This window comes from Mustela lutreola, chromosome 1 (genome assembly GCF_030435805.1).
Source record: "Mustela lutreola isolate mMusLut2 chromosome 1, mMusLut2.pri, whole genome shotgun sequence".
NCBI lineage: Eukaryota > Metazoa > Chordata > Mammalia > Carnivora > Mustelidae > Mustela > Mustela lutreola.
In genome coordinates, this window is record NC_081290.1 from 24,006,629 (window position 1) to 24,022,900 (window position 16,272).

The 16,272-nt window shown below is 42.9% G+C and overlaps 1 protein-coding gene across 1 annotated transcript in view; it reads right to left on the minus strand.

Moving 5' to 3' along the window:
- The window catches only part of TMEM165 (transmembrane protein 165), a 31,548-nt gene that overhangs the window by 12,334 nt on the left and 2,942 nt on the right, over window positions 1–16,272 (minus strand). Inside the window, exon 2 of the mRNA XM_059161067.1 lies at window positions 4,679–4,904. Within this exon, the coding sequence (XP_059017050.1) occupies window positions 4,679–4,904 (226 nt within the window). The remainder of the gene's footprint in view (window positions 1–4,678; window positions 4,905–16,272) is intronic.

Below are 16,272 nucleotides of genomic sequence, written 5' to 3' on the forward strand. Positions count from 1 at the left end.
GAAGTCAGATTATTTTAATCTGTAAAATATTCATGTGTAATAGGTTTAACATGACATAAACCTTAACAGACATCCAAGCAGCCAAAAACGAACTTGCTCTGTACTTGAAGAACTAGCTTCCATGCAAGGTCGGAGAGGTGCGGAGGGGTGAAGGACCCAGCAGCCGCAACACTACACAGACCTCAGCCCTCCAAGGGAAATGGGAACTCGGCGTGATCGTCTCCACTCCACAGAGCGGGCACTGAGGCTCGCTGGTTAAGGAATTCATCAGGAGGCCACTACTAGCAGTGAGGTTCCCACCAAGGCCTGACTCACAGGGGAAAGCTGTTTTCCGCCCAACTGGGTCGCTTGGGGTGGTTTCTGAAACAGAGACTCAACTATGCTTCATGATTTTCTTAAGTTTACTTTCTCATGGTCTAATTCTTTGAAAAACTGAAGCCGATACAATAGTAACACAAACTGGGAATCTGAGAACATTTCATCCCTGTATTATAATGGGTAAGAAGAGCTTAATCAAACACAACAAACTTAAAGTGACTCTTGTTACTGATTACCGTATGTCCTTCAACAGTTACTGCTTTCCAACATGCCCTTGAAATGTCCTACAATCTATAATCCTCTGTTGTGACTTGAGTCCTATTTCTAAGAAATCAGACAGAAGCTTATCTGGACTGAAAAACAAACAAACAAAAAACCCCACAAGGGTATACACAGGCAAACCAAGGATAAAAAACTAGCGAATAATTGAGGAGTATGGATCTTGGCTGTGATGAGCTGAAATTTTTTTAAATTACTGTTATGTTAGTCACCATACAGCACATCATTAGTTTTTGATGTAGTGTTCCATGATTCATTGTTTGTGTATAACATCAGTGCTCCATGCAATCCGTGCCCTCCTGAATACCCATCACCAGGCTCACCCATACCTCCTCCCCTCTAAAGCCCTCAGTTTGTTTCCCCACGTCCATAGACTCTCATGGATCATTTTTTCCCTTCCTTCTCTTAATGTCCTCCATGCTACTCCTTACGTTCCACAGGTAAGTGAAACCATATAAGACTTTGTTTGACTTTTAGCATAATCTCCTCCAGTCCCATCCATGTTGATGCAAAAGTTGGGTATTCATCCTTTCTGATGTCTAATATTCCATTGTGTATATGGACCACATCTTCTTTATCCATTTGTCTATTAAAGGGCATCTTGCCTCTTTCCACAGTTTGGCTATTGTGGACATTGTCGCTATGAACATTGGGGTGCATAGGGCCCTTCTTTTCACTACATCTGTATCTTTGGGGTAAATACCCAGTGGTGCAATTGCTGGGTCACAGGGTAGCTCTATTTTTAATTTTTTGAGGAACTTCCATACAGTTTTCCAAAGTGGCTGCACCAATTTTCATTCCCACCAACAAGTGTAAGAGGGTTCCCCTTTCTCCACACCTTCAAGAACACTTGCCATTTCTTGCCGTGTCGATTTTTGCCATTCTAACTGGTGTAAGGTGGTATGTCATTGTGATTTTGATTTCAATTTCCCTGATGGCTAATGATGAAGAACACTTTTTCGTGTGTCTGTTGGCCATTTGTATGTCTTCTTTGGAGAAGTGCCTGTTCGTGTTTTCTACCGATTTTTTTTTTTTTTAAGATTTTATTTATTTATTTGTCAGACAGAGATCACAAGTAGGCAGAGAGGCAGGCAGCAGGCAAAGAGAGAGAGAGAGGAGGAAGCAGGCTCCCTGCTAAGCAGAGAGCCCAATGTGGGGCTCCATCCCAGGACGCTGGGATCATCACCTGAGCCAAAGGCAGAGGCTTTAACCCACTGAGCCACCCAGGTGCCCCCTTCTACTGATTTTTTTTGACATAATTATCTGTTTTGTGTGTGCTGAGTTTGAGAAGTTCTTTATAGATCTTGGATATCAGCCCTCTGTCTATAGTGTCATTTGCATATCTTCTCCTATTCTGTGGGTTGCCTCTTTGTTTTGTTGACTGTTTCCTTTGCTGTGCAGAAGCTTTTGATCTTGATGAAGTCCCAAAAGTTCATTTTCCCTTTTGTCTCCCTTCCCTTTGGAGACAAGTCTTGAAAGAAGTTGTGTGGCCAATGTCAAAGAGGTTACTGCCTATGTTCTCCTCTAGGATTTTGATGGATTCCTGTCTCACACTGAGGTCTTTCATCCACTCTGGATGAAAAAACAAAGAGTTTATCTTTGTGTCTGGTATAAGAGTACGGTCCAGTTCCATTCTTCTGTATATAGCTGTCCAATTTTCTCAGCACCATTTACTGCAGAGACTGTCTTTTTTCCACTGGATATTTTTTCCTGCTTTGTTGAAGATTAGTTGACCATAGGGTTGAGGGTCCATATCTGAGCTCTCTACTCTGTTCCACTGGTCTATGTATCTGTTTTTGTGCCAGTACCAATGCTGTCCTGGTGATCACAGCTTTGTAATATAGCTTGAAACCAGGCAATGTGATGCCCTCAGCTTTTTCTTTTTCAACATTTCCTTAGCGATTCGGGGTCTTTTCTTGTTTCAAATTTTAGGATTGTTTGTTCCAGCACTTAGAAAAATGCCATTGGCATTATGATTGGGATGGCACTGAAAGTATAGATTGCTCTGGGTAGCATAGACATTGTCACAAAGTTTATTCTTCCAATCCCTGAGCATGGACTGTTCTTCCATCTTTCTGTGTCTTCTTCAATTTCTTTCATGAGTGTTTTGTACTTCCTAGAGCATATATTCTTTACTTGGGTTAGGTTTATTCCAAGGTATCTTGTGGTTTTGGTGCTATTGTAAATGGAATCCATTCTCTAATTTCTCTTTCCACAGTTGTATTGTTAGTGTATCAGAAAGCAACTGATTTCTGGACGCTGATTTTGTATCCTGCCACATTACTAAATTACTGTATGAGTTCTAGTAATTTGGGGATGGAGACATTTGGGTTTTCCACATAGAGGATCATGTCATCTGTGAAGAGAAAGTTTGACTTCTTTGCCAATTTGAATACCTTTCATTTCTTTTTGTTGTCTGATTGCTGTTGCTAGGCCTTCTAGTACTGTGTTGAACAACAGTGGTGATGATGGGCATCCTTGTCATGTTCCTGATCTCAATGGGAAGGCTCTTAGCTTTCCCCCATGGAGAATGATACTTGCTATAGAGTTTTTCATAGATGGATTTTATGAAGTTGAGGAACGTTCTCTCTATCCCTATACTCTGAAGAATTTTAATCAGGAAAGGATGCTGTATTTTGTCAAATGCTTTTTCTGCCATCAATTGAGAGGACCATATGGTTCTTGTCTCTTTTCTATGTCTTCTGTCACACTGATTGATTTGTAAACATTGAACTACCCTTGCATCCCAGGGATAAATCCCACCTAGTCATGATGGATAATCCTTTTAATGTACTGTTGGATCCGATTAGCTAGGATCTTGTTGAGAATTTTGGCATCCACATTCATCAGGGATACGGGTCTCCAATTTGCTGGTTTTGGGACCAAGGTAATGCTGGCCTTATAGAAAGAGACTGGAAGTTTTCCTTCTGTTTCTATTTTTTGAAACAGCTTCAGGAGAACGGGTATTATTCCTTCTTTGAATGTTTGGTAGAATTCCCCCAGGGAATCCAACAGGCCCAGGACACCTGTTTTTTGGGAGGTTTTTGATCACTGCTTCAATCTCGTAACTGGTTATTGGTCTATTCAGGTTGTCAATTCCTTCCTGTTTCAGTCTTGGCAGTTTACAGGTTTCCAGGAATGCATCAACTTCTTCCAGGTTGCTTAATTTATTGTGATATAGCTGTGGATAATAATTTCTGATAATTGTATTTATTTCCTTTGTGTTAGTTGTGATCTCACCCCTTTCATTTATAATTTTATTAATTTGGGTCCTTTCTCTTTTCTTTTCTTTTGGGTAAGTCTGGCCAGTGGTTTGTCAATCTTATTAATTCTTTCAAAGAACCAGCTTCTAGTTTTTTTAAGATTTTATTTATTTATTTGACAGACAGAGAACACAGGTAGGCAGAGAGGCAGGTAGAGAGAGGAAGGGAAGCAGGGTCCCTGCTGAGCAGAGAGCCTGATGCGGGGCTCGATCCCAGGGTCCTGGGATCATGACCTGAGCCGAAGGCAGAGGCTTTAACCCACTGAGCCACCCAGGTGCCCCTTCTACTGTATTTCTGATTTCTAATTCATTGACCTCTCCTCTAATCTTAATTATTTCCCTTCTCATGTGTGGGTTAGGTTTAATTTGTTGTTGATTCTCCAGATCTTTAAGGTGTAAAGACAGTGTGTGTATTCAGGACATTCCTATTGTTTTGAGTGAGGCTTGGATGGCTATGTATTTCTTCCTTAGGACCACCTTTCCCATACGCAGTAGGTTTTGGATCTATGTGTCTTCGTTCTCATTGGTTTCCATAAATTGATTAAGTTCTTCTTTGATTTCCTGATGGGCCCAAATATTCTTGAGCAGGATGGTCTTCAGCTTCCAAGTGTCCGAATTTCTTCCAAACTTTGAAATTTTAATTTTAAAAGTATAACATGGTTTTTAGTAATGTACGTAACTGACACTATTTTCTGTTTACTTAATTCTGTAACTGTGTCAACCCAAGTGCACCTGACTAGCTAGTCAATGATTCAGTGCCCCACACCATGCTTTCTCCTTAATTCAATAAGGTCATGAGGAAGAAAAAAGCACACTCACCTGATAAGCACGTCATTAGGCCCAAGGCCAGCATAGCCCCAGCCAACACCGTCAGCCGATTATAGCGCATTGCCATGATGGCTGCTATAAAAAATGTCTTATCACCCAGTTCAGACACAATGATAACTGATATGGCAGCAACAAATGCATGGATAAATCCCAAGTTCGTCTGAGTAGCTGGATCTTCTTTATTGCCATGAACCGGGGCAGCTGGTGTAAATCCTTTCTGAAATAAAAAAGATACATACAGCTGTATCAGCTATTTCTTGGAAAAAATCGTTACTTAAAATTCTTTTAGTTTTGGATGTGAATTGAAGTTTTTCTGTCACTGTCATTAACTCACTAAGGACTCTGAAAGCCATTTGTAACGACCGAAACTTCTAACTGATAGATGCTACAATGCAGATCCAAGTATAATTCTGCAAAATAATTTTTTAAAGGAGACCAGCTATAGCCAAATATTAAAATTACTCTATTTCCCAAACATTTGAGATTAGTTCTTAGCTATGTCTCATTCAGATTTTTATTTGTAACTTGAATGGAAGAGTCAGATATGTTTACCAAACATTCAAGTCAAAGAAAGCAGAGAGAAGCTGCTTTAACATTTTACAGGACAAAATAGGATCTAGAAAGTTCTCAACAGGCTAGAGCAAGAAATGGCTCTAGCTGTGATTTAATATAGCTGGACATAAAAATACATAAAGAACTTATAAAATACCAAAAAACCCCAATAATCTGATTAAAATGGGCAGAGGACCCGAAGAGATATTTTTCCAAAGACATCCAGATGGCCAACAGCCACATGGAATGGCGCCCCACATCACTCATCACCAGGGAAATGCAAATCACAACCACAATGAGGTACCACCTCACACCTGTCAGAATGGCTAGGATCAAAAAGATACACATGTTGGTGAGGACATGGAGAAAGAGGAACCCTCGTGCACCTGGTGGGAATGTAAACTGATGCAGCCAATGTGGAAAACAGTACGGGGGCTCTTCAAAAACTTAAAAATAGAACGACCCTATGAACCAGTACAGAGTATTTACCCAAAGCAAACAAAAACGCTAATTTGAAAAGATCTATGCACTTCTATGTTTACTGCAGCATTATTTAAAATAGCCGGACAGGGAAAGAACCTAAGTGTTCACCAACAAAAGAAGAAACAGTATTCTCTCTCTCTCTCTCTCTCACACACACACACACACACACACGCACGCAATGAATATTACTCAGCCATTAAAAAAATGAGTCTTGGGGCGCCTGCATGGCTCAATCCATTAAGCATTTGCCTTGGCCTCCTCACGTCATGATCCTGGGGTCCTGGGATCAGGGCCCTGAGTCGGGCTCCCTGCTCAGTGGGAGTCTGCTTCTCCCTCTCCCATTACCCCTGCTTGTGTGCTCTCTCTCTAATAAATACATAAAGTCTTTCAAAAAAAAATGAGATCTTGCCACTGCAACAACATGGATGGACCTAGAGGGTATTATGCTAAGCGAAATCAGAGAGCGACAATAACATCTGGTTTCACTTACGCATAGAATCTAAAAAACAAAACAAAAAAGCAAGCAAAACACAGGAACAGACTCATAATTGCAGAGAGCTGATAGTTGCCAGAGGGGTGGGGGTAGGAGGACGGGCAAGATGGGGGAAGGGGAGTGGGGGTCCAGGCCTGCAGCTATGGAGGGAGTGCATCATGGGAAAGAAGGGGACATCCCCGGGAATACGGTCAACGGTGCATGGTTACCTTGTCTGGTGACAGACAGTAGGCACACCTGTGAGGTAGCAAACATACAGAGCTGTCGCATCACCATGCTGTGCACCTGAAACTCATGTAATGCTGCGTGTCAACTACACGTCAATAAAAAAAATTAAAACTGTTAAAAAGATGTACACATATAGAGCTGGATATATGATAGTGCTATGCCAGTATCTAAACAATCCTAGGAGGTGTCCTGTGGTCTAATAAAAACGACAAACCTGGGGCGCCTGGGTGGCTCAGTGGGTTAAGCCTCTGCCTTCGGCTCAGGTCATGATCCCAGGGTCCTGGGATTGAGCCCTGCATCGGGCTCTCTGCTCAGCGGGGAGCCTGCTTCCCTCTCTCTCTCTGCCTTTCTCTCTGCCTACTGTGATCTCTCTCTGTGTTAAATGAATTTAAAAACACACACACAAAAACAACAAACCTAAGTCTTGGTTGGCATTAAGGTCACTTTAAGCTGAAATGTGACCATGCTCCAAGAAGCAAGAAGTACCTGAAGTACTTTTTAATCGGTAGGAACAAGTCCATTATTCTGTGCTGCCCAGCTGCACACTATCTGTGCAGTCCTGCACAGTTCTGGGGCACCACCGTGGAGAAGGCCCTGCCCCCTGAAGATCATCCCAGACAGAAGAGGCTCTCAAGCTAGATAGAGGGTGGCAGGCTGTTGTGAGGCCACGACCAGCCTGTGTCAGCTAAGAATGTTTTTTATAGAGGCATCTGGGTGGCTCAGTCATTAAGCATCTGCCTTCAGCTCAGAGCATGATCCTGGGATCAAGTCCCGCACTGGGCTCCCTGGTCCTCAGGAAGCCTGTTCTTCCTCTCCCTCGCCCCCTGCCCGTGGCCCCTCTCTGGCTACGTCTCTGTGTGTGTCCAAAAAATAAAATCCTTAAAAGAAAGAATTTCTTTTACATTTTTAAGGGGTTCCAAAAAATAAAAAGAGAGACAGAAGGGGGAGAGATGAAGAAGGAAGGGAAAACCATGCAACGGAGATCTTAAAAACCTAAAATATTACCTGGCCCATTAAAAAAAAAAAGTTTCCAACTCAGGCTCTAAAACAATCAAAGAAGGGACAAGGAGAAACCAGGTGCCTATGTTCCCACGGCCGCAAAAAGTCTGCGGGTCTGTATCTACACTGCGGGGCCCCAAGAGGTAGCACTAGAAAGTCACAGGTGCTAGCTTTAGCGGGCAGATTTTAGCTTACCCCAGAGAAAAGAGTTCTCCCCCAAGATAGCCATGTGAAGCCATACTGGATGGCTAGAGAAGGCAGCCAGTCTCCTCCTCTGAGTTCCAGAGAAGAGGACCTCCCCTCACGGGACATGCACTGTGTCAGAGGTCCGCCACCGGGACCATTTTGTCTCTCAAGGGTCTTAATGCAATGTCCAGAGACACTGTCACAACTGAGGGTGAACTCCTGGCATCTGACAGGCAAAAGCCACAGGTGCTGCTATGGACAGATCGCCATGCTCAGGACGGCCCCAACCTCCACAGCGAAGAATTCATCTCTAGTTCCCAGGCTGGGAAACTGCGGACTAGACAAATCGCTTTTGAATGTCCCCTCCTAGCCTAACAGCCAACCTTTAATTAACTTCTAAAGCCCATGAATCTCTAGAAACCTAAGAGATGAAAAAGAGAAAGAAACTCCAGAAACACATATGATATTTGACAGGGTAAAAAACAGAAGTATTTTGATTTACAAAGGTCCTAGTCAGAGATGTCAGAGGTAAGAATAAAATTCTAAATTCTTAGTGCACACGGCATTCCTCAACTCACGACAGGAACGGGAGTCCCAATTCCACAGTAAAGATGAGCAAGATTTAAGCATTTATCAGACGAGACCTCTGAGCTAAAAACTGGGGCAATTTAATGTTTTAGAAAATATCTGATGTTAGGACTAAATCAAAAGGACAGCCTTGGAAGCCAGCTCTTTATTAACCAACTACCATTTTAAGAAATTCTTGCTTTCTTGGGCACCTGGGTGGCTCAGTTGGTTGAGCGACTGCCTTCAGCTTAGGTCATGATCCCGGAGTCCAGGGATGGAGCCCCACATTAGGCTCTTCTCAGTGGGGAGTCTCCTTCTCCCTCTGACCGTCCCTCTTCTCCTGCTCTCTCTCAAATAAACAAACTCTTAAAAAAAAAAAAAAAAAAAAAGAAAAAGAAATTCTTGCTTTCTCTCCATGACCATTTTAGCTCCATCTATGCTCACGGTCCTTTAAAGATGAGCTTCCTTTCTCTTCAAATACCCTAGATCATTAAGCATCATTAAAAAAAATAAGCATTTCAACTTGGCTCTCACTAATACAACCATTTTCCTCCTGTATGAAGGAATTTCACTGTAAAGTATTTAGGAGCTGAAATCCAAAAATATACACCATTTATAATCAATTAGCTCTAAGCTCAAAACCAGAAAATGTTTACTTTTAAAAACACAGGGATCAAAACTGCATATTCTCCCGACCTTATAATTCCCAACCATAAAGCCCTGGATTTATTACTCAGCCTGTTTCTCTGTGATATGACGACAAAATAAAACTTGCCTTCCAAGGACAACAAAACAAAAAACCACATATTCTTAAAAACTTGCTATATACACAACACAAGAAAATCAACCTGCAGCTTTTATCATATATTAGGCTAGTCTTGGATATCCAAAAAAATAGTGTTAAACCACCAACCACTGTGATAAGAATTGAAAACCGAAGCATCAGGGTATTACGGAGGTCGATTTTGAAACTTTAAAAAATTTTTAAAGTGCTAATAACAAGGTGAGAAAATGATCACTGGTTGTCAAAGACCTAACTGCTTACAATGTGCAGGGAGCATCTCCTTTTTCTAATTCACCTTCAGGATAACTTGCAGCGGTTTAATGCGTGGCTCTGGAATCAGACTGCCCGGGCCCACAGCCAAGGCCTTACCACTTACTGTACGACCTTGGGCCCGGAAGCTTACCTCCCCGTGACTCAAGCTGCAGGGCTGCTGTGAAAATTAAATGAGCTCCCACACAGAAAGCTTTAGGATGACGCCTAGCCACACAGCAAGCACTCAGGGACACACAGCAATCACAACGTACCACAATGGCCAGTTTCATCCCTGTAAAACGAAATTGGTTAAGTTGGTCACTAACGATGAGCCTCACGGTCCCTATGGAAGGATGGGCCAGAGCAGCAGTGTCCAGCAGAAAATAACACAAGCCACAGAATTTACATTTTCTGGTAACCACGTTTTAAAAATGTAAAAACAGATAAAGTTATTTTTAATAATATTTTACTTAACCCGACATAGCCAAAGCACTACTCTGGGAACACGGCATTCCTTTTTCTCCACACCGGCATGGCCACATGGCTCGGGCTAAAGTTCTGGGCAGCGCAACACAAGAATCTGTTGAGCTTCTGATAACCAGCAGCCTTAAGTCACGCAGTCCTACTGCCCTTCCTACATCTTTTTTCTGATTCGCCTTGGTTCCTCAAGATCCAGCTTACAGAGAAGCACGTAAGCAAGGCCTAGCCCGACACCTCCTACCCCTAACCACCTGCGATCCTCAGGAGAAAGTGAATGCATTCCGTGGGCACGGCAGGTACACGTCTGAAGCGAAGTTTACGTCTGAAGCGAAGTTTACGACAGGAGCCCTAGGGGAGTTCATCTCTCTGTACTAGAAGCATGTGCAAATGTACTGTCATCCGTAGTAACAGACGACAAAGTAACTAAATGTCCATCACAAAGTAACTAAATGTCCATCGACAGGGAACTGGTTAAACAAAGGGTTGCTCTGTGTATCAGAATGTTTTCTAAAACAGAAGAAAAGTAAAAATTAGAATGTTTTCTTTATGCTCTGTGTATCAGAATGTTTTCTAAAACAGAAGGAAAGTAAAAATTAGAATGTTTTCTTTATACCAATAAAGAAAAATCGGGAAGATATTTTTTAAATTGGAAAAAAGCAGCTATTATGCGTGTAGTCATTGTATGTGTGTGTGTGGAGGGGCGCGGAGGGAGGGCAGTATAGTTTGGTATCGCTGTTAATGCACGCCAGGTCTCAGTGATCAGTTAACAGAGGGTGTTTACAGGAAAGAAACCAGGATGACCACAACAGGAGTCGGCAAACTTTTTCTTAAAGGGACAATGTTTAATCTCACGGGCGACAAAGTCTCTGTGGTAACTACGCAACTGCAGATGTTGGAGCTGGAGAACAGCCACAGAGAAGACTTTAATGAAAGAGCATGGCTCTGCTCCAGTAAAAAACTTTTATGGGGCACTTGGATGGCTCAGTGGGTTAAGCCTCTGCCCTTGGCTCAGGTCATGATCTCAGGGTCCTGGGATCAAGCCCCAAATCGGACTCTTTGCTCAGCGGGAAGCCTGTTTCCCCCCCCTCTCTGCCTGCCTCTCTGCCTACTTGTGATCTCTCTGTTAAATAAATAAAAAAATAAAATCTTAAAAAACAAACAAAAACAAAAAACAACCTAGGAGTCAGTGGTAAAACATAGTCAGCTGACTCCTCAAACTAGAATACAAGAGGAGGAGGAGACATACTGTTTCACTCTATGTTCTTTGTACTTGTGGGGTTTTTTTGGTGTTTTCCATACACATGACTACACCTGCTGTGTATTGCTTCAAAAATCTCTCGACCCAATCTCTCGCTCTGCTTATGGAGAACCAATTCTTCAAAGGCTATTCATGGGTTTCAGGCAGGTTCAACCAGAAAGCAGGGGCTCTGCACCCCTTCACTGCCTGGCAGTCTGGAGGAGCTACACCTGTGGGGCAACCTTTGACCAACGCTGGAAGTGGGCTCTCATTTTGTCAGCCTCCCTGAAGCCTCAGCAGGATTCGGGACCAGCTGCTCCAACTTCAAAATACACCGGGGCACATGCCCTTACCTCACTGCGAGGACTGACAACTGGAAAGATTACAGGCATGTTCTGGGAAAAGGGAGTAAACCCATCAGATGCATGGCTGGGGTAAGACGAGAAAGATAAACTGAGCCGAGACTGAAACTCCTGTTTGTTCTGACCAGCAAGAAGCCCTGAAAAGTCTGAGCAGAAGCCACAAATGCGATCAAGGCACTGTGGCTAGTAGATCAGGGCAGAAAGCAGAGAAGGCTGGCAGCCACTGGACCAGTGAATGAGATCAGCCGCATAAGACCAATGTTGAAGACACTTCAGAGAAAGAACAATTCTGCACATGATGGAAAGGGAAAACATCAAGAGAACTTTAAAAAGTGGTGGTGGTGGGCCGGGGGTTGTGGGGGGAATGGATCAAAGACGATGGTAAGGTTTTCTGCTGGTTGTACTAGGAAGAATATTTATATTCCTACAAAGTGTGTGGGCAAGTGGGAAAATAATAAGGTTTAGTTTCAGATATGTTCACCGGGAGGCAGTAAAAAGCATTTCAAATGAAGGCTTCCAAGAGGCCACCAGAACTGGGACATCTGAGCGGAGTCCAGCCCAGTCTCGAAGTGTGCGTCTGCTTGCTGACAGCCTGCACTCATCAGTTAGGGCTCTGCGAGTAGATGGGATTTCCAAGGGGAAGGGAAACTAGATTAAGTTGAAAAAATGAGCCTTAGAGAAAGTCTTTACCTGGGGGAGGGGGCAGAGCAGGGGAGGCGGGGCGGGGGCGGGGGGGGGACAGCAACAACACTACAACTGTCTTAAACAATCAGAGGGCCAGGCAGGAGAGCATCACAGATGGTCAAGTTAGGGGCAGGCACCACTCGCTCAGCTACTAACTAGATGCCAAGTATTTTAATATATGCTGTTTAACCAGCTTCTCAAAACACTGAGCACTGGGACGCCTGGGTGGCTCAGTTGGTTAAGCAGCTGCCTTCGGCTCAGGTCATGATCCCAGTGTCCCGGGATCGAGTCACACATCGGGCTCCTTGCTCCGCGACGGGGAGCCTGCTTCTCCCTCTGCCTCTGCCTGCCTGTCTGCCTGTGCTCGCTCTCTCTCCCTCTCTCTCTGACAAGTAAATTAATCAATTAATTTAAAAACAAAAACAAAAACAAAACCTGAGCACTGTTATCTCAACATAATGTAAGAGGAGAGACTGAAACTTACTAAGACTCAAGGACATCCGGCCAAGATGGGGTAAAGGCTCTTAAAGAGGAGGGTGAACAGTGTGAAATGAGAGCTGAAAAGGACCCCAGAATATAGCAAGTAGGGAGGTCTAGGTACCCTTCAAAACCAAATTTCAGTGAAAAAACAAAGACCGAAGCCAATAAGGAAGACTAGACTGAGGCAAAAGAGCAGTTAATTCCCTAATCAATCCCCAGTGAGAAATATGGTCAAAGGGCACCTGGGTGGCTCTGTAGGTTAAGCATGTGCCTTTGGTTCAGGTCATGATCCCACGGTCCTGGGATCGAGTCCCGCATCAGGCTCCCTGCTCAGTGGGGAGCCTGCTTCTCCCTCTCTCTCTGACAAATAATTAAATAAAACCTTTCCAAAAAATCTGATTTCTAAAACTGAAGAATATAAACAAACACAGTCAAGTAGTTAAGTTATTGGTCTTTTTCTCCCCTTCTCCAAAAAGGAGAAGACTATGGGCTGGTGTCAGCAGACAGAAAGGAGCCGACCAAAGGGAGAGAATAAAGACCGTGAGGAGGGCGAGTAGCAGAGGTCAGAAGAGAACAGGCACAGGGACACGGAGAAGAGGCGCGGGAAGGATGGCAGTCTGGCCCCACACACGGAAACAGGCAGGAAGTGGAGATGCTCCAGGCCGCTCACAGGCAGGGACTGTAACTCTGGGATCCACTATCCAGTTACACTGGAAGACCAGTCAGTGGTGAAACACCAGTGTCTGCCTTCGTTCAGATACCACCATTTCAGTATTTGAATTTGGGGGTCAGATGCAAATGTTTTATATCTTGAGATGCAAAAAAAAAAAAATTGCTGAATAAGACTCATACTCAATTAAAATTAGTTCCAAACTGAAAGATGGAGCTGGGGGGGGGGGCAGCTAAGTTCTTCCTTTAGAAAGTGTTCCTTCTCTTGATCTTCAAGAGAAGGATGAACATGCCGACAAGGCAAACAATAGCTCCTACTTGAGTCCTAGAGTTCAGATGTGCACACCGGCGGCAGTGACCTGAAAGAAAGCAGCCTGGGGACCCCAGGGGCACCTCCATGAGGCTGCCCATGCCTATGAAACAAGGACTGGTCTCCCTGCAAGAAAACAGCAAGAAAGCCAATCGACAAACGTCATCATATAAGAGATGAAATCTGGAGATAAAGGGGTCTAGAGGAAAATGTTTAGAATTGGCTGAGAACGGTCTCCTCACTGTTACTTTACCATATCAAGTCAGAAATGCCTTTCCCACAAGATGGAAAATGTGCACAAAAATACATGTGCAACTTAAATAAGACACCATGGAAAAACCTGGTTTTAAAAGACTTGTACAGGGGCGCCTAGGTGGCTTAGTGGGTTGAGGCCTTTGCCTTTGGCTCAGGTCATGATCCCAGGGTCCTGGGATCGAGCCCCACATCAGGCTCTCTGCTCAGCAGAGAGTCTGCTTCCTCCTCTCTCTGCCTGCCTCTCTGACTACTTGTGCTCTCTATCAATTAAATAAATAAATAAATAAATAATCTTAAAAAAATAAAAATAAAAATAAAAGACTTGTACAGGTGCCTGGGTGGCGCAGTCAGTGAAGCATCAAGACTCTTGATTTCAGCTCAGGTGGTGACCACAGGGTCCTGAGATGTAGCCCTGTATCCTGTGACCCGGGCTCCAGTTTCAGCAGGGAGTCGGCTTGAGATGCTCCCTCTCCCTCTGCCGCTTCTCCTGTTCATATATGCTCTCTCCCTAAATAAAAAGTTTTTAATTAATAAGCAAATATAAAAAATAAGAGATTGTATTTAAAGATAAAATTGTGTTTTATTATAAATTTCACGAGAATGTCTTTTTATCTGTGAATGGTTAGGTTTGATTTTTTTTTTTTTAAAGCAATACAAGGTAATGATACTACTATTTTTATTTTTATTTTTTTAAAATTTTATTTATTTATCAGAGAGAGAGAGGGGGAGAGAGCAAGCACAGGCAGACAGAATGGCAGGCAGAGGCAGAGGGAGAAGCAGGCTCCCTGCTGAGCAAGGAGCCCGATGTGGGACTCGATCCCAGGACGCTGGGATCATGACCTGAGCCGAAGGCAGCTGCTTAACCAACTGAGCCACCCAGGCATCCCTGATGTTATTTTTTATGTTACTTGTTAATTCATATTAGAATACTATGTATTTAATAGATTTTTGTAAATGCATTTTAATGAGTTAAACCTTATTTTTGTTAATTTTATAATGTATTTATAAAGTGAGATTTGAAATGTATTAAATGTATTTAGCTTCACTGATTTTTTTTAATTGCTTTGACAGTAGAATACCACCAAACAAAATCTGTAACATAATGATCACTTCATTTTGACAGAGCAATCATGAGTAAGACAAGAGTCACCTGACAGCCTCTATCTTTGCTATAAAGAGGCTAGAACTGAGCAGTTGGGGTTGGGCGGGATGGAGCATGAGTGCAACCTCATGAAAATGGAAAGATGTTTATAAAATTACCACACAGGTAGTGATCTGAAGGGGCACAGGCGCCCGAATGCTTACAGTAGCAATGTCCACAATAGCCAAACTATGGAAAGAACCTAGATGTCCATCAACAGATGAATGGATAGAGAAGATGTGGTATATATACACAATGGAATACTATGCAGCCATCAAAAGGAATGAAATCTTGCCATTTGCAATGACATGGATGAAACTAGAGGGTATTAGGCTGAGCAAAATAAGTCAATCAGAGAAAGACAAACATCATATGATCTCTCTGATATGAGGAATTTGAGAAGCAAGGTGGGGAGTTGTGGGGGGCAGGGAAGGAAATAATGAAACAAGATGGGATCAGGAGGGAGACAAACCACAAGATACTCTTAATCTCACAAAACAAACAGGGTTGCTGGGTGTTGGGGGTTGGGGAGAGGGTGGCTGGGTTATGGACATTGGGAGGGTATGTGCTATGAAGTGTGTAAGCCTGATGATTCACATACCTGTACCCCTGGGACAAATAATATATTATATATCAATACAAATATTAAATAAATAAATAAATAAAATATTGCACAGAAGACCTTCTCACAGTTCAAAGATAATAAATAAAAGAAATGTCAAGAAACAGTAAAGCAGAAATACAGTAACAAGAATTTGTACTGGGTGAGGTAATAGGCTTTTGTGGCTTTATCAACTGTGCTATGCAACCAGAGCGGTTCTGTGGACATCCAGAATACGCAGCTAACTGTAAACTGCCTTATAAAATCTGTCTGATCTCCCTCAACTAAATGGACCTAAGGCTTCTTGGATTACATGCTCTGCCCAGGGAAAGAGAGAGAGAGAGAAAGAAAGAAAGAAGAAAGAAAGAAAGAAAGAAAGAAAGAAAGAAAGAAAGAAAAGAAAAGAAAAGAAAAGAAAAGAAAGAACAACTAAGTAAATCACTAGAAGCAAAAACTGCATAAATGAAAAGGATCCAAGTGACCAACAACTGCTCTTCCCATGAGTTTGTAAACTGGGGTTTATTTGTAACTGTCAGTAGAGAGTGAAGCCCCAACTTTTTTAGCTGATTGGGGGGAGGGGGGGACACAATGTAGAAAGCCCTGTCAGAAGTTCAGTTATCTTGCTTCAAAGTATCCTGAGGTATAACATTTTCATAACACATCCTACATGTGAATGTCTACCAGTGAAGGATTGATTCTCCTCCACCCATTTTCAGAAGTCCACTCTCACACAGCAGCATGAAAAAAAGTAAATTTAAATAACCTACCCTTTTAAAAGCTACTGGATGTAGCTGCAAAGCAAATTGGTTGAAACTTCCAGAG